Source organism: Pseudoliparis swirei, chromosome 15, assembly GCF_029220125.1.
Source record: "Pseudoliparis swirei isolate HS2019 ecotype Mariana Trench chromosome 15, NWPU_hadal_v1, whole genome shotgun sequence".
NCBI lineage: Eukaryota > Metazoa > Chordata > Actinopteri > Perciformes > Liparidae > Pseudoliparis > Pseudoliparis swirei.
In genome coordinates, this window is record NC_079402.1 from 6,775,102 (window position 1) to 6,794,130 (window position 19,029).

A 19,029-nucleotide genomic window follows, 5' to 3' on the forward strand; every position below is an offset into this window, starting at 1 on the left:
TTTAAATTTTAAAGTGCGTACCAGTTTGATGCTGGTGTTTTTAATAATACACAAATATTTAGTAAATGTATAACCATGTCTGAATAGGAAATAAATCACTGCAGCCAGGTCCTAAAATCTGGTGGAAATCCTTTCCTTAAGAGGAGTCTGTTAAAGCAGCAGATTAATATATGTGGTTTTGGAATGGCATGTTCAATTATCACACATGAGTGTAATGTTCAGATGTCCATATAAGTTTGGCAATGCAGTGCATGTTTAACATTCCGTGAAGCAAGTCTTTGGTTTAATTCTTTCCAACCGCTGACTTTTGATTTGAGATTGGCAACCAAGATAATAAAGAGACAATAATGCAAATCTGTTTATGTTTTTTTTTGCAGAAGTAGGTGTCACATTCTTCCAAATGGTGGTTATTTCTTTTCAAGCTCCAGCGTTGTAAATCTTGTTGATATACACCTCTGCCTTCCAAGAACACAGCAGCAGGGAAACAACTTCATAAAGCCGCATTTATTGGATAATTGGTCCTTCAAATGGCTTCAAGCTGTCGATGGATCCAACAGGCAGCAGGCCGAAAAATGGGAGAAAAGAGGAAAGTCTAGGGGAAGGAAAATAGAAAAAAAGAAAACTAATGTCTTCTTTAACTTCCTCTTAACCAAAGGCTAAAAACACTGTGGTTTCACCCTGAAGTTATTGCACACACAAAGCTGTCAAATAAGACAAACGGCCTAAAATGCGAAACAGTAATTCTCAACTTTTTTCCATTAACATTTTATTGTGATGCATGGATAATTCAGCGTGCCGCCGCCAGTTTGGAGGATTAGCAAAACATCAGTGTGACTGTGAAGCAAGTCTTTGTAAAGGATTGTTTCAAGGTTGTCAGAGCGAGTTCAAATCAAATCTCTATAGTCAGTCTGATCGTGTGACAATCCAGGTATCATGTCATTCTATTATTTGTTTACATCACTCAGAAAAAAAACCTTTCAAGTCCAATTACACGGTTGCACTAAAATAATGATTGTAAAATTCAAACAAATTGCAATAATGATATTCAGCTTTATTTTTTAGTAATGTAGGGAGAAAGAGAGAGTGAGTAGGATAACACATGATGAAGAAAGTAAAGGGGGAGAGTCGGAGTGAACAATGGAGAATAGAAGAATGGAAAAAGAACCAAGAATGAAAAGAGGAAATAGTGAGGGAGTGAGAGAGAGAGAGAGAGAGAGAGAGAGATATTCTCCTCACTCCAGAGAATGTTTGGAGTGAGGAGTTCTCGCTATTCAGTCCTGACAGTGTGGAATGTGAGAGGGGCGATCAATGTGGTATCTCTCACACACACCAACAACACAGACTGCCAGATGTCTTTTGGCCAATGAGAAAGCAACAGTCTGGTCTCCTCAGGTCAATCCACATGTGTCTAACACACACAGTCAAGATCTGACCCCCTCACTCTCATCAGCACTCCTTCCATGCTGTTTGCCAAGATCCTCTATTTTATCAATGAAAGGTTTGCAGTTTGCAGCTCAGTTCCCATGAAGGCACCAGCACTGCCAGAGTTCCAGGTGTAACTCCTTAGAGGAGGTACCAGCACTGCCATGGTTACAGGTGTAACTCTTGAGGGAAAGGTACAAGCACTGACAGGGTTGCAGGTTTAACTCCTATGAGAAAGGTACCAGCACTGTCAGGCTTAGAGGTCCAATGAAAAGCTGAAGTTTCAAATCTACAGACCAACCATTTCTTCTGAAGTCTTTTTGTCAATGACTGCTGATCAGTTAACCCAATATAATGTACTGTGACTGTACCAAGCAGCTCAGTGTGTGTGTGTGTGTGTGTGTGTGTTCCAGCGTGTTGATAATTAAAAAATCCCCAAAAGATAAAATATGAATGAAAAGGTAAAAATAGAAGCATTTAAAAATCAACTTTAAAGAAAGAAAGGTTAAAAACAAGAAAGACAATAAAAACACAGATAATAAAACAACAAATGAATCAACAATCAAAATGAATCCTGGTAACAAAACTGATCAGACAAAAAATATATTCAAATCTACAACATCCTGGGGTCAAAGAAGAGGATAAGCTGCTCGTAGGGAGTCACTGTCTTGCCCAAGGGCACTTGAGCAGGGCTTCCAAAACCTCCCTCCTGTTCTGCAGAACTACATTTGAAAAATGTGTCAAACAAGGCATAATAAAGTACTTTCACACTGGACCAAAACACCAATTAAACGTCAGGGAAGGAGATCCAAATGAACACAAACACAGCCAGAGGATGGCATGAATTTACTGCTGATTGTGTGTAGGTGTGTGTGTGTGCGTGTATATGTGAGGTGTGTGTGTATTTAATTTTTTTTATTTACACTGTGAACACACACACACACACACACACTTACACAATCTTAACATGCATGCACACATTTTCCCTTCATTTTCTCTCTCATTTTCTCGATGAACAGACACTTACAGTACACACACACAAACACACACACACACACAAACACACACACACGCACACATTCATGTACTGTCTGGCCCGTCACAAGACCAGATGGCACTAGGGGTGTTCCAGACAATTTACAGTCTGTGTGTATGTGTGTGTGTGTGCATGTATGTCAGTATTTGTGTATGTGTGTGTGAGGAAAAAAGAGGCGTTGGTTGAAAAATATATCTCCTGCTCCCCACACACATACACACGCACACACACACGCACACACACACACACGCGCACCCCCAAACACACACACACAACCAGGAACTTGGCAGTGCCACTCTGGTACCAGCTCTGCCAAGGACTGAGAATAAAACAAAAGCCGGGATGAACCATTGCACTGCTTCCCTCCTCCATCCCACCCAGAACTCTAAACAGATGGTTTAACCCGCTGCTCTCTGCGGTGTGAAGGTTCAGCGTGACTCTGGCAAGTCAACTCACATCACATTGGTACATTATACACCTCTGACAAAGAGATTCTGACAACATACAAAAACAGTACACACAAGACTGGCAAATCTGTGTCATTTCAGTTCGTGGGGAATAACTGGGAGGAGGAAAGAGGCAGAAGAAAAAATGGATGAAGAGGAGGAAGCATACGATGAGCATTGGGAGGAAACCAGATTTAATTTTACATTTTGACTATGCAAACCTTGATAAACTCACAACAGCACATCAGGTCTAGATTTTATCTCCATCCGGTTAAAAACAAGACCAAACTTCTCTATGGATGTCAGTCTTTGAGCCACGACAAAGACTAAAACTTGGCCTCCAGCAAACTAGTAAGGCTTGTTTTCTGCCCTCGCTGATGTTGATCACAAGGCCCCTACTGGGAGAGAGTAATCAGCTTGTCCGTCCTTTTTTCGTGAGTTTTATGAGGTCACTATGACCTTTGACCACCAGATGAAAAAAATGTTTTAATACAAGATTGAAAAAACAATTCATTCAGAAGCGGATCACAATCCTCCTCATTGAGTGGTCTACGTCTGGTTGTCCGGTCCTCTTTTAAGAGTTCTATGGACACCCTTTAACATCAGCCCAAAAAACAACAACTGGCGGAACCACAGCGCGGTCAATTGTTATCCAATTGGCATGCAACTAATGCCAAAATGTTCACATGACATCAAGCTCCCCACACTCTCATGCCAAGTACCAAACAAGTGGCTGCGGCGAAGGTATGCGCTCTACCGAGTGCCCAATCTAGTTTATTTATTTATTTGTATGTGTGTTATTCGCATTACTCAAAAAGTATTAAACCAAAAAGAAGATGTTGACCTTTTCATGACCTTGACATTGACCTTTGACCCGATCAATCCCCAAATCTAATCAAATGGTCCCCGGATAATAACCAATCATCCCACCAAATTATATGCGATTCGGTTTAATGCTTTTTGAGTTATGCGAATAACACAAAAAACACACACACATACAACTAAAAACACAGCGATCAAAACATAACCTTCCGCATTCTCGAATGCGAAGGTAATTAAAAAACATAGCCAATATGCAGATTTACCAAAATGTTGACATGTTGCTTTTAGACCAAGGCGGTTTCATTATATTCTGGGTGAAAAGCATCCATCCCTCGACATCTCTGGGTACGTTGCGCTGACATACACCATCAGGCTTGAGGTCAGATTTGAGTGTGTACAGTACAAGCTTGGGGTTTGTGTTGATGTCAAAACGGAGGAACTGGAAAAGGAAGTGTTGAATAAGAGCAGGAAGAAACAGTAAGGTCCGAAGAAAGAATCAGAAGAAACACATCACATGACGACAGGAAGTGTTGCACTGAAAGCACCCAAAGAGCCTCGATAGGAGTATAACTTTGTCTTCAGCAACAATATCTTTGCTATTCTTCGGCCAACAGGGGTAATGGGGTATGGGGGGTGGGGGGCCTGGGAGTCACAACAAAGTCAATAAGAAAGGAAATACAGTTTTTAGAGAATATGTTTTTGTTGGAACTCAGTGACCATAATAACCATAATGTTCTGCTACTGCATCAACCAGAGAGTAAAGCACTGAGATGTTACGAGCTACGCGGAGAAGACGAATGTTAGATATAGACAATATATCAAATTGTTAAACTCTCTCTCAGCATCGAAAAATAACATGCCCCACATTTGGTTTGTTGGGATCTGGTCATCCAATTGACATGGAACGTCACAAGGAAAATGTGTCAATCAACAACAGTGTGCAGGTGTAGCTGAAGCTGTGAGTAGGGGGAGGAAGAGGAGGAAGATGAATGTGTGGAAGGGAAGAGAGAGAACAACCGAAAGTGAAAAAAAGAGAATGTGGAAGAAAAAGTGGGGAAAGTGAGGAGGAATAGGATGGGGATAACAGGGGGAGATGAACATTAGAAGGAAGATAAAAAGTGATGAGAGGAAGAGGGGAAGAAAGAGATAGGGGACAGAGGTGAAGGACATAATTCAGATGGAGAGGCCAAACGGAGAGAATGGAAAAAAGTGAAAGGAGGATGATGAGGAAGCTGAGAAAAGAAGAGATGACAAGGAGGAGGAGGAGGAAGTTAAAAGGATAAAATAATGAGAAGCGGAAGGAAGTGAAGGAGGCTGACGAGGAGGAGCAGCGGGGTCGGGACGAAGGGAACAGAAGGAGGGCGAGCAGTGATCAGGAAATAGAAAAGATACAGCGAGAAAGAAGAGGAGGGCGAGAGGACGAAGGTGTGGGCAATATTAGCGGGGGCGCCAACTGTGTCACGTTTTGATTTCGACTTCTCAATTAACAGCCACCATTATCCCACAGCACACCTTTCCTGCCTTCACTTTAGCCACACGTTTACCCCTCACACACACACACACACACACATGCACACACACACACACACACACACACTCTCTCCCCAAACAAATGTACTTGTCACGCACTTGCACTTACAAGCATAAACACACACACACACACCAACACACACTGCCGCCTCCCAGAATAAGTTGGTTGCTTCTAATTGGAGTGGTGTTTGTTGCAGAGCGGTGTTGAGCGCCGCTGTAATTGCCAGGCAGGCTGGTTGACGTTCCCCCGTCTCTTTATTTTTTAAGGGCCGGGTAATTAGGCTCGCTGGTTGTGCGATTGTGCCGCCGCCACCGCCGGTACGAGCGAACAGGTGTGAGGAGCGAGAGGTGGAACACGCGAGCGACACCTCACCGACGTCACAGACCGACCGCGGAGAGGAGAGAAGGGCCGTTTACCGGTACAGGTGGGGGGTGCCGCAGTCGTGAGGTTTCACCAAAAGATACTGGAGATGAAGGACTGACAACACCTTCACCACAGGGGGCGGGCAGGTATGCACTAAGCTGATTGGAGAAGAGGAAATGAGCAGATTGTGTGACTGACTGCAAAAGGAAACACACTCACACGCTGAATATAACTAATAATCAGGCGGTTACCTCCGGTTCTGTGTAAGTGTCTTAAAACTTGCATTCTCTCTATTGACAAGAAGATAGAAGTCTGATTGTATGAAAGTCTAGGAGAAAATTACTCCACTTCTCTCTTAAATTATTCCCGCAGTAGACATTGTAAACATGTTTCAAGTCTTCTTCAATGCAGCATGATGTTCATTTTGTAAATTATGGTCCATTTAGATTCAAATAGACCATAAAGCAGAGAGTGTTTTAGGGCGGGGTTTGCTGTGATTGACAGGTCGCTGCCAGGTTGAAAAGTGAGATGAGATGGATAGACACCAATAATAAGGGTCGCATTATCAGAAATGCTGTATTCCTATCCACTCTCCACTGCTAATGACGGGGTTGTACTTTGAACATATAAATCATGCAGGTAACCTGCTGCAGGTGTGCAACAGATGCTTCTAAAAAACAAATGCCTTTCTGACTCCAGCCAAAAGCAGATGAAAACCAGCAATTAAGCACTGGCTGTCTGTCAACATTTAGTCAACTTATAACAAAGTGCTTCGAGGCAACAAAACATGCACACAGACTGCTGGCAAGCTCGTCCAAAACATCGGCGAAACAAAAACATGATTGACATTTCATTTTCTGCGCTGACTTTGACATCCAGTTATGACAGTTGAAACTTCTAGATTGGCTGGGTGAATTGTGGTTGCCTAAGTTAAACCTGGGCTAAGTTTTAGATAGTGCTGTATACTGATTGAAAAATGACTGGGGGAGGAAAAAAAGTAAACCAAGCAACAACTAATACATTTAGGTTTAAATATGCCTGACTTAACTCACACTCAAAGAAACAACTTAAATGTGAAGAAACAAAACTAGATAACTCTGGTTAAATTCCAAACTAAAGCTTGACATGTTATTTTATCAGAAGTCTGTAACCTACATGTCAGACCTTTTTCAAACCAAACGTGGCCTACTTCTAAACCGCAAATCACTTAAACCCCAAAGAAATCTAAAGATACCGTAAACTGCAGAGATCTCGTTAAATAAAATGTAGGTCAATTCAAACTGACCTCCTTAACCACATCTACAAACCTTCCTATTTTCCTTTGGCCTGGCTTCTCCTATACCTGGCATCTCTCAACTGCACAAGTCCAAGGCCTCTCTTGCTTCATCTCCAAACCGCCCCAACCTGAGCTGACCTCGTGATATTCTCATTCCTAACCCCGCCCATCCTCTTCACTCCCGAAGGAATCGACTCTGTCTTCTACTCTGCCGCCTCCATCTCTCCTCAATGGCCTGACCTCACCACCCTCCTGTAAACTTTACCTTTCTGTCTTGTTGGCACCCTTCTGTCGCAAATCACTGCCGACACCACCGGCGAAAGAGTTTAACAAATACCATAAACAAGGGACCGGTTTTTATTGCACCAAAACAGGAAAATCCAGCCATTATTTCACACACAAATAAAGGATCAAACTAGTCAAACTAAACAACTCAACTCAATTAAACCTCAAGTCAGAGAAACCCAAACGAGAACACGTAAAACTCAACAGCTCAGCACATCCCAGCATCGTCTTCGGGGAAAACATATGGAGCTCCGACTCGGTAGCGAGCCGGTCCGTCGAAGCAAGCGGCACGTCAATCTCATGAGCTTTAGGAAAGAAAAAAGAAGAATGTCAAAAGCACAAACCCACGCGAGTTCTAACAGACGCTAACCTTGAAATCACTGCCATTATTAGCGGAGTCATTATTAGCATTAGAAAAGCAAATGGGGCCAATAATATTTGCCATTATGGGTAAAAACGCTTATTAATCTCTAATCCGCACCACAATTAAGAGCATGGTTGGGTGTTTTTCTCCTTTTTTGAGCCGTTCTGCGACTCCTTGCTGGGGAAACGAGACAATTTAACAGCCTCCGATGCAGAAAGAGAGTGGGCGGGGGTGGAGGGGAGGGGAGGGCAGCGGGGGTGTTAAGTGACTTGCTCCTGCTCTCCATCTCTATTTTGAAAGCGATCAGCCGGGGTGTTTTTTTTTTTGTTGAGTGACAGGCGTAACAGAGGCAGATTTTACTGGATAGAGAGAGACAAGAGGGTGGCGGCAGTGGGGGGGGACTCGCCACGTTGGAGCGCGTTATCTGTCTGGGTACAAGTACATCAAATCAAATGTGGGGGTGGGGGGGGGATTATTAAAGCAACCCCCTTTTTTCCCTCCGCTGTGAACTGTGACTTAATAAGCTATGCCAATTAGGGGAACAAAAAGCAGGCATGCCATCGAGGCTGTATCTATCCTTTGCCCAAATTTCTCTGCTAATGCGTGAAGCTCGCTGGCAGAGGAGACCGCTGCTGTGTGTGTGTGTGTGTGTTTGTGTGTGTTTGTCTTCGACGGAGAGAAGGAAGAAAAAAGAAGGAGATGGAATGTGGCACCAAAAAATCAAATGGGATAAAGCCTATTGATTTTGCGATCACCTCCTTGAGAGTCTTTTTTTTATTTTCTGGTGATATTCTATTTTTATCTTATTGTCAACAAACCCTGTGCAGACACCAACAAGCATGTTGTGTGTATAATAATAGCCAGATGTATGTTCCTCCTCCAACTATTTCCTTAATCACCCCAAACTCTTTTTGTGTCTCACTTTGCCTCCTTCTCTACCCTCAGCGGTGGTCATGGTTGCTAGGTAGAGGAAAGTGGGCGGGACTATCGATCTGTGTGGAACTTCTGCAGCAGCGGCCACCACTGTACTGTACGAGTTTAAAGTCATACTCATATAAGTTATTCAATTATATGTTGTGTTTTTTTTAAATCAAGAGCCAATATACTTTATTCTGATAGACGCCATTATTGGTTTCATTTATCGGTCTAAATTGTATTACTTCCGATAAGGCTTGACGTCCATGGCTGACGTCCCTGCCTTACCTTTTCTCGTTCCATCATTGTGGCCTTTTCTACCTTTCTTTGATCCTAATATTCTTCTTTCTTTCTCTTACTTTCTTACCACCTTTCATCCTTTTTTGTCTTCTTCATTCCTTTCCTCTCTCTTTCCTTTATGTGCTTTCTCTCTTCCTCTGATCTATACTCTCCTCCCTTCCTCGTATCTTTTACCCTTCCTTTCGTTCTTCTACCTTTCCATTTCCTTTCCCTCGTTTTTCTTTTTTCCTTGTTTTCCTTTTTCCTTCTTCGGCTCCCTTCTTCTTTCCCATCTACCTTCCTCCCTTTCTTTGTTTCTTTCTGCTGACACTTGAGGAAACATTTCCTCCATCTCTCATTGCCAACTTTATGTTCCATGGCAACGGGGAGGATGGTTTGCCCTCCCGTCCCCAAAGCCCCCTTCCCTTCCCCCCCATCATTCCTAGCTAGGCAAACACACACACACACACAGACACACACAAACACACACACAGACACACAGACACACACACACACAAACACACAAATCTGTCAGTCACACATGTTCAAGCTCAACACTCATTCTCTCTATGAACACACACATCAACACACCTCAGTCTCATTCCAACACCATTGACAGGGAGACAAACAGCAGATCTGAGAGGTTATGTGTATAAAAAAAAGAAGAAGAGGAAAAGCACTACAAGCAGCCAAGACCTGAAATAAACGGGTGGCAGCGGTTTTTGACAGACAGAGGGAAGCCGCTCGCTGAACGGCTCCATCCAGGAAGAGATTAGACAAACACACACACAGAGTTTGAAGTGTGCATTATCTTTTCCAGGGATGATCCCAAAATAAAACGGAAACAATGGCCAAATCTCCAAATAATTAAAACGCCTAATCCACTTCCTGGTTGGCGATGACCGTGGGCTGAGCGTGTCAGCCGGGGACTCGTGGGGAGATTGTGCATCGTTTAGATGCTTTTGTGGTTGTTGTTTTTTACGGCGGATTCGTCGCCCCCCAAAAATACGAGGACTTACACAGAACGAGGAGAGCGCTTCACAACCAAAACAAAATAAACTAAATGTATTCACAGCATTGTGTGAAGGATGTCATTTTCAAAATTGTAATTCTACACGAAGACATGTTTGGGGGGGGGGGAGGAAGAAAAAAAAAATCCCTTCCCGCCCTCAAAAGCATCAGATAAACCAAATCATAAAACCCTTTTTGATTCCTCTGACTGTTATCTTTACGTGCTTCTGTGTCTCCTGCTTCCATCCAGCCGCCTGTCTCCTTTATGTTCTAATTTTGCCATTTATGTTGTCTTCTTTAACCCTGTTTGGCAACTTCCGCCCAATCTGAAGATGTGTGGACATTTCTGCTTAAAAGAGAAGATTAGAAGAAAGGATGTCCTGTATTTAAAAAATCACTGTGCTGTCTCGTGATGGTGTATATCTCTAACCTCAATACTTTGATGACATATTTACTGATTTAAATGTTTTCTTTGGGGTGGGGGGGTTACACTATATTTTATTCTTGCTTTGGTATTGACAAAACATTACTTTGGTATCAGCACCAAACCTCAGGTTTCATACCAGCAGACTCAAAGGTCAGGGTCACTGGTGAGTCCCAGCGTCAGCCATGTGTGTGGGACTAAAAGGCCATTGACTCGCTGCGATGTGGGAGGATTGGACTAACTTTTTATAAGGAGTTGCCATTCTTTGGTTGCCAAAACTGAAATTGTGGTTGCCATTTTAGTCCCCTTATATTTTGAGTAATCCAGAAACTATACAGTAGTAATAATTGTGACATGACCAACACAATTAAATAACGAGTAGTCCAACTGAGTAGAAAACTGCATATAATACAATGTTCACTTCCATTTTAGGAGTACACATGGTTTATTTTTCACATCCATTTGTGTTATAAAACCAACAACAAGCTAGAATAAATAAAACGTTCTTAGTTCCTGAAAGGTTGACATCGTAGACAACCTGACAAATTCATAAAGAAAGAAATCAATATAACAGATGAAAGGAATTAGTCTCATGCAGGAAAATTAGTTTTAAAAGTGTAATGATGAGAAAAGAATAACGGGCAGAAGTTACATGATGTTTCCGGCTGCTCTGAATATCTTTTCTTAAAGTTCTCCGAACCAATATTCATCAACCTGAACTAAACAAACACCGCGTGGACCCCGGTTCAGTGTCGGCACGTTCCTGGCATCGCCCCAGCTTTTGGAAACCACTGCTCTCATGGTTGTGTAGTTCTATAGAGTTCTAATTAGCTACATTCACAAACAGCGGCGGGCTCATCAAAATGCCGAGGCCTGCAGAAAGCCACAGCAGGGGTGAGCAGCGTGTGTGTGTGTGTGTGTGTGTGTGTGTGTGTGTGTGTGTGTTGTCTTGTACATGCGGGTGTTTAGAAGTGTGTGCGGGTTTAATTTGTGTTTAGGGATGAGTGCATGCGCATGTGTGACACCAGTGTGGCTTCCCGTATTAAAAGGATAAAGAAAAAAAACACAACAATCCCAAAATGAAGACACAAATTGAAGCCGCAAACCGAGGCCCAACAGCCTCCACCGATTTATTTTTTTCTTCCCCAAAATTCTAACATTTGTCGTCCTTCCTCGCATTTGTATGTGCAGCACAGGAGCAAACAAGACCACCGAAACCGCAGAGCGAGAACAACAACCGCAACACGAAGCAGTAAACAAAGAAGACGTCTTGGCATCTCTCTGTTTTCCAGCCAGCAAACAAAATGGCTTCCGAACGCCGTTTAGATGCAAATGACAACAGCGACAGAAACAACCTATTCTTCTGTTTAAAGAAAGCATCCTCTTGAGGTTGAGCCTGTCTTGTACACACACACACACACACACACACACACACACACATTGTATAATATAATTCTGGAAAATACAAGCAGAAGTGTACATCCAACAACAGAGCAAGCAGAAGCAGGAGATACTGTAAGTGGACTATCTGGCTTTTGTACAAAATAAACTACAATACAAACACGATCTGTGCCATATGCTCATTGCAAATATTGTCAACATATAAGAACACTGGGGAATAATTAAGCAACTTTTGCTTTTTAATCTTTAAATAGTAATTGTTCATCAATTGATTTAAGCTGAACAACCGTCAACTGACAAAAACGAACCAAGAAAAATAAGAATCAACAGCCAACACAGTTGGTGAAAAAAAATGGTGGCGTTGTACATTTCTGCAAATCACGGAAACATCCAACGATGATGTTTCTGAAGCAAATACACATTTCGTATACATGGCGCTTGCAGAAACGCACAAACGCCACGGGGTTAACGTTGTAAAAAGATCAGTTGGGTCAAGGTTCAACGAAACTTAACTCAGATAAGGTCAGAGAAAGATATGACTGTTTGTGTTCCAATAATAATGGATCAGAACAACAGTCTCCCTGAGCGTATTGCAGATGAGATGAGTTGGCACTCTCATGGTTGAATGCACTTATTCTAAGTCGCATTGGATAAAATGAAATGTAATGTAATATCTCTGAAAGGGCACTATTGGTTCGTCAGTGTGATCGTGAAGTCAACCGCATAAATGCTTCATCCACAGGACCAAGTCCTCGACCAGGAATGTGTGCATGCAGGTTTTTTTAAATCCGCCACCGGTCCACTACCTCCACTATCTATTGCACATCCGCCACAAGTTGAGCCAGATATTGTGGATTTGGATATTTAAAGACAAACTTCAATGCCCTCCGACATCCTGACCGACTGGATGAAGGAAGGAATGGTGTAGCATTAGCGTACACAAGGGCTGACTGACACATCAGACTGACCTCACGCTCATCTGTATTGATCTAACTAATCAAAGTGAAAGCTGCCATGTAGCACTACTGATGAAACCAAACTGTGCCTGTTTAACACCAATTTCAGCACTGAGTCAAAAAAGAAAAGAAAAGTGAGCCAATCTCCACAACTCACTCCACACACACATACACACACACACACACACACACACACACACACACAAACACAGGGACAGGAAAGAATGAGGGCAGTAAATCAGAAAAACAGGAAGTCTCTGTCAGGAATGAACTCGGGCAGCTGAAAAATAGACGTGTTGCCCCAAAATAAAGACACTTGAAAAATCCCATCATCACCTCATGGCTGTGTTTTCCATCCCAACGTTCTTACGTCATTGTACGATGAGGTAAAGCGTGAACAAACATGTACAAACTACGCCAGCACACAGCACGCAGGTATGTTACGTATGATTTGAACACAATAAACCTGGTGGCCAGCTATTTTAGGAAAAATATATATATTGTATATATATATATATATTGTTAGCGGTTTTCTTTTGAGATCTAGATCAAAGGGTCTGGGGCTGACAGACAGGTATATTTTAAAAGATGGACTCACCATAATCAAGTCATTGTTGCCGCCTCATTTGTGCAACACGCAACATTCTTTTTAGCAAGGATTGGTACAGAAAACAGCAAGCAGCTGAACAATATGGCCACCCAGAGTATTCAAAGTATCTATGAGCAAGTTTCAGTGTCTCCAAATAAACAACGAATGCTGCACTTTTTCTCCTCAAAATGAAAAGTATTTCACAAAGCAAAAATAGCATCCCCCCCCCCCCCACCCCCCAAAAACTGCATCTGCATGAACAGAACATGGTTACCCACAAGAAGATTCAAACAGCAAGCCAAGCAGCAGTGAGCAGGTGTAAGGGGAAGGAGGGGGGGGGGGGGGGAAGCAAAGAAAAAAAAGAGAAGAAGGAGAAGAAAAGAAAAGAAAAAAGAGAAAGATGACGTACTTGAGCCGGAGAAATGTCCGCTCCCCAGGGAGGTCGGCCCGTTCTTTCCACTGCTAACAGGAGGGGAAAACATCTACAAGACAAACAGAGCGCACATTACCTCCGAGAGCACTGACACTGCGAACAGCAACACACACCTTTACAGAAATGTCACTGCAGCTACACATGAAAAGCTTCATTCCAAAACACCAGGACAGCATTTGGTTGACAAATGTGTTACAATCTCGATAGGAAATGTCTTTAATGGCCACTTAATGTGAATTATTTTCATCATATTAAGAGCTTATTTTGTCCGGCTTTTAACATATTAGATGATGTTTTGGAAGGAAACTCTTTGTGCATATTTACCAAGAAAACAAACGGTCCATCATCACTAAGGCTGGGTATCACTGGGTATCATTTCAATACTAACTTCAGCTTTCCTTACAATGCCATCATGTTTTATTTTTGTTACATAAGTGTGTTTTCCTTTAACAAAGTTTTCAAATGTCAAATAGTTGTGCAAGTGATTGACCTAAATAAATTGGCAAGATTTTTTATTGAAATCAGGAGGAAATAAAAATAAAAGCTGAGGGAAATTATAAATCTGACTATCTGGTTTTACTGCCTGCAGAGGTGGGCCAGGTCACTGTTGTGTAAGTCTTCTAGAGAAATCCAGCAAAGCCGACATCAAGGACAACAAGCAACATGTCCAGTCGCGTCCCAGGTCAAGACTTAGTGCATCAAGTTCCAAGTCAAGACATGTAATCCTACGTCAAGTCCCAAGTCAAGAGAGGTAATCCCACATCAAGTCCTAAATCAAGACAAGTATGTAATTCATCAAGTCCCAAGTCAAGACATGTACTTAGTGCATCAAGTCCCAAGTCAAGTCATGTACGTAATGCATCAAGTCCCAAGTCAAGTCATGTAATCATATGTCAAGTCCCAAGTCAAGAGAAGTAATCCCACATCAAGTCCTGAATCGAGACAGGTACATAATTCATTAAGTCCCAAGTCCATACAAGTACTTAGTGCATAAAGTCCCAAGTCCAGACATGTCGTTAGTGGATAAAGTCCCAAGTCCAGACATGTAGTTAGTGGATAAAGTCCCAAGTCCAGACATGTAGTTAGTGGATAAAGTCCCAAGTCAAGAAGGAAAAGTATCGATCAAGTCCAAGTCAAGTCCGCAGTCCACAATCATGAGAAGCAAGTCCTCTGTCCCATAAGAATATAAGTCCAGTTGAATGGGAAGATGTGAAAGTCAAGTTTAAAGTCAAGTTCAAACAACTCCCAAACCAGGTAAAAGTCATTTTCTGTGTGTGCTCTTCAACATTTTTTATCCTATTTATATTTTTTAAGCAACAGTTAGCATTTACAAAAATAGATTATTTTAACATTTTTATTTTCAAATTAAAATGATCACATTTAACATCCATTAATCACACTTGCTGTTTTATTTCTTTGAAATAGTTATAACTATTTCAAATTCCTACAAGCTTAATGTTTTTTTTCCATATTGACATTTGTTTTTATATTGACCACACCATTCTTTACAACCAATTCTGACGTATCACTTTACGTTTACATTGTAGACTTAATGAGGATATTTAGTCAGTCCAAGTCAAACAGGTGGATTTTAAAGTCAACAGTCATGTTCAGAACTTGAGTGTGGCTCTGGTCCAAGTTATAATAAAGTCCACACCTCTTGATGCAAGCATTATGTGTTTTTCAAGTGTTTTTTAATGCTTAATACACATTTCAGTCTGTACTTGAAATGCATAGAGTTTGGATACCCGGCCTTAATGGTCACACAGACTCTCAGCTCAGACATGAACACAGATATGAAGAGTTCCTTTTCCAAAACACTTTGGGAAAACATTTTGGGGGGGAAAAGCAGAACAAAATCAAATCCTACATGCAGCATCTGTAGAAAATAAACAGGATCACTTAAATCACCTGCGCAATTCATCATGAATGCGTATTCATTAAAAAAGTGTCACTTTCGCCGAGTGTTGGACGGCTCCTTTTGGAAATGAAACACTTCAAATCTACTTCATATTTGACTTAAACATATGAAATAATCATCAGAACGTGTTACCATCTGCTCTACACATTTACAGGAAGATAAGCCCACGATAAGACAGACTGAAGATTAATACCGATTTCTGTTGTTTTAATGGATGAGCTACTGTAAAGCCTCTCAAGAAAACAGTTCATCATCTGACCCCGATGGATGACCTCCGTGTTTGATGGTGAAAACTCTCAGTGATATACACTCTGAACTTCCCAATATCAAATGACATAAGCTTTGCAGGATTTACAGGTTTTAAGGGATTTCATTTATTTATTTATTTCTCGACTTTTGTACGTACCACAATAGCAGTACATCAAACCGAGACGAAAACAATAAATAGTCGACCTGTCACCTTTTCTGAATCCAGCTTGTGGGGCCTGGAAGTGCGTACGTTAGATACCGAGGTTGCTCCCTCGTGGCCGCCACGAACAAAGAGGAAAAGGAACGCTTCCGAGATGGAGGATCAAATTCTGATTATCAGCAGGTCTATCGATATATATGCCAGTCGAACCACTCGGAGCTGCGGGTGTCAGCTTGTGGGCGTGCAAAGACAGATGATCGCATAAATTAATGTGACCGACCTGCGTTTATAATGAGAGACACGTTCTAGCTGCTGCTGCTGCTGCTGCCCTCCTTTGTTTGAAGAAATAGCATTCATGACGAGCTGATTGACATTTTTTGAAACCTGTTAAAATTCATAAAATACTATAATACTGTGAACTCAACAGCTACTAAATTTAGACTTTGTGATTAATTCTTTTTTATTGATTTTTTATTTTGTACCTTTGTCTGTTATTATTAACCTAGAATATTCCTATATTGACCTGGGAGCATGTGTCTGCCATTGTAAGGAGATAATGGTGTCACATACAATATACTGTATATTATTTTCAGCTTTTTGTTTTTTATATGACACTTAAATGATAATCCTATAATATTCTTACATAGTCTGTTGCAGTCAGTTTTGAATTGTATTATATTTTTAAATTATCTTTATTATTGTAAGCCTAAAAAAAAATATTGCAACATTACGTAAATGTTGTAATAGTGACTTGAGAGAACACGTGTGCCACCAAATGGTGAGTTTACAGGGATTTGATTGGACATTTTGTGTTCTAATATACACAATAACACTTCTATAAGGACTTAAACAATGTATGTTTTATATACGCAGGTCTAAGTAGAAAATACAGCACATAGTTTGTATTAAAATAGAGGAGTTGTATACTTCTGTAGTTCACACTTCTGATTCAACAGCGTTCTTATAGTTTGAGCCATTTCATAAAAGCTCAGTGACAGTGCTACAATATTATTGTAGTGATCCGGACTATTGTGTCGGTTATATTGCTCGTTTGAATTAAAATCTCCAATAAAATATTGGAAATATTTCTATAACACGCCTATATGTGGTCTGTTACGGTGTGAGCTCTCTAGCACGGGAGGGCCTCAACTGGGATCTTATGATTACAGCATTGAAATCATAAAAGAGATTAATAATTGGACAATAACAAGGATTTTAGTGCCTGTTTTTGCATCTCGTGCAGTAACTCCCGTTCTTTGAGTGTCATACGATCTGATAGAATATGTGTATATTATATAGAATATATACATGTGTGTGTGCAGGCCTCAGCTTTGATCTTATTTGTCTATTGCATTCCACATTCTTGCACAAACTTCAAATATTGCATAGGAATGTGTAGGTATGTCTTTCCCCCATGCATCTTTGCATTAATAGCCTCATTCCTGATGTCATTATATTCCTGCAGTCTCACTACATTCAATTTTTATATTTCATTTCGTAGTGTTTTTTTTCTTCTTTCTTACTCCTCCTCATCCTCTTCCTCTTCCTCCTCTTCAGACCAAAGTTGCTCCCAGAGGAGAGGAGAGAGGCGCGCAGAAAACATGGCCGAGCTTGGGGATGGGGGGCGACACTATTTCCTGTCCGTCAAGTTCACAACACACGGGCTGTTACTTTAAAACACACACACACACACACACACACACACACACACACACACACATACAAACTTTCAAACGTAGTCATGAGTCTGAGCAGCAAACAGCCTGCTGCGGAACATTTAGACCGCGGAGAGAAAGTGTGACACATTTCCCTTTTTCGGCTGCATGCATGTCTGCCTCTCTGTCTGCCTGTCTGTCTGTCTGTCTGCCTGTCTGTCTGCCGGTCTGCTTGTCTGCCTGTCTGTCTGTAACGCACGTTCGTGATTCTACATTGAGCCTTTAACCGCATGAATACGATGCGGTGCGCAGCGCGTGTGGCAGCCTTGAAACTCGCACACACACACACACACACACACAAATATATATAAATATATATATATCTATATATATATATATAGATATATATATTATATAAATAATATGTATAAGTATTGTTTTAAACATTTTCTAAATCATATCAAGGGCAGACGGAGCAGGTTACACATGAAAAGTAAAAATGAATAAATAAAGGACTTAAAATGAGATACACTACCATGGATGTTGGGAACATTTTCAAATCGCTGTTTCGCATCTATAAGACAACAAAATTACCAATGCAGCATCACAATTACACACACACAGAAATGAAATTGCTAAACAAGCAGAGAGAAAAAAATTAATATATGCACTGACTTTTTTTTCCTACAAGTTAATCTATATTTGCAAACGCACTTTTGTGCAGCAAAAAAAACAGTTGAGTGGAAATAAGAAGGTGTCGTGCAAAAGTCATTACTTTAGAAATTGTAAAACAGTGGTCGCTTTAAGAAAGCCCTACAGGACCCGTGCATGCTCTTGTAGCTGTCAGACACTAGTTATTATATTCATATTTACGCGGAGAAGAAGGTCCGTGTCCCTTACCGCGCTGAAATCCAGTAAGTCGCTCAGCTCCTTGTCGGTTCCCAGAGCTGCCATCCGCTGTTGATGATGCATTTTTTTTTTTTTTTTTTTCAAAATCGCACGGACCCTAAAAACAGGGGAGGGGGGCGGGGGGGGGGGGGGGGCAAACGAAGAGACAGAAGAGGACAGGTAGGAAAGAGTGATAGATGGAGAAACAAGGGGAGGAGGGGATGGGGGCGAGGGGGGGTAGAGGAGAGAAGAGGAAGACCTCGGCTTCTTCTTCTTCTTCTATTTTTGTGTGTGTGTGCGCACCGCTCCTGGATTCTCTCTTTTCCTCCACAGCGAAATAAATCCAGTAAAAAATAAAAAAAACAACAACAAGCTCGCTGCCTCAATTCTAGTTCATCCTTGGAGCGAAGAGCTCCGCCGCGGGTTCCTGGGTTTGGCAGCAACAACAAAAAACTGACAGGAAAGAAAAAAAGAAAAAACAAGGGGGGGCCGCGCGACGGGACCGGAGTGTGTCTGCGTGCGTTTTGGAGTGTTTTCTCCAGACGAACAAGTCCGACCTCTCTGCGTTAAAACGCAGTTTGTCCGCCGCGGCTGGCTTTGGCT

General features: G+C 41.6%; 1 protein-coding gene across 5 annotated transcripts in view; it reads right to left on the reverse strand.

Annotated features, from left to right (window-relative positions):
* The window catches only part of LOC130204886 (transcription factor 4-like), a 216,077-nt gene extending 197,560 nt beyond the window's left edge, over window positions 1-18,517 (reverse strand). For 2 of the 5 annotated variants that reach the window (XM_056431859.1, XM_056431861.1), the window contains exons 1-3: window positions 18,439-18,517; window positions 18,074-18,112; window positions 13,530-13,602 (exon numbers count right to left, since the gene is read on the reverse strand). In XM_056431859.1, coding sequence (XP_056287834.1) covers window positions 13,530-13,602; window positions 18,074-18,112; window positions 18,439-18,510 — 184 coding nt within the window. In that variant the 5' untranslated portion in view covers window positions 18,511-18,517. The other 3 variants (XM_056431860.1, XM_056431863.1, XM_056431862.1) reach the window with 2 other exon arrangements.
* Between the last annotated feature and the right edge of the window lie 512 nt (window positions 18,518-19,029).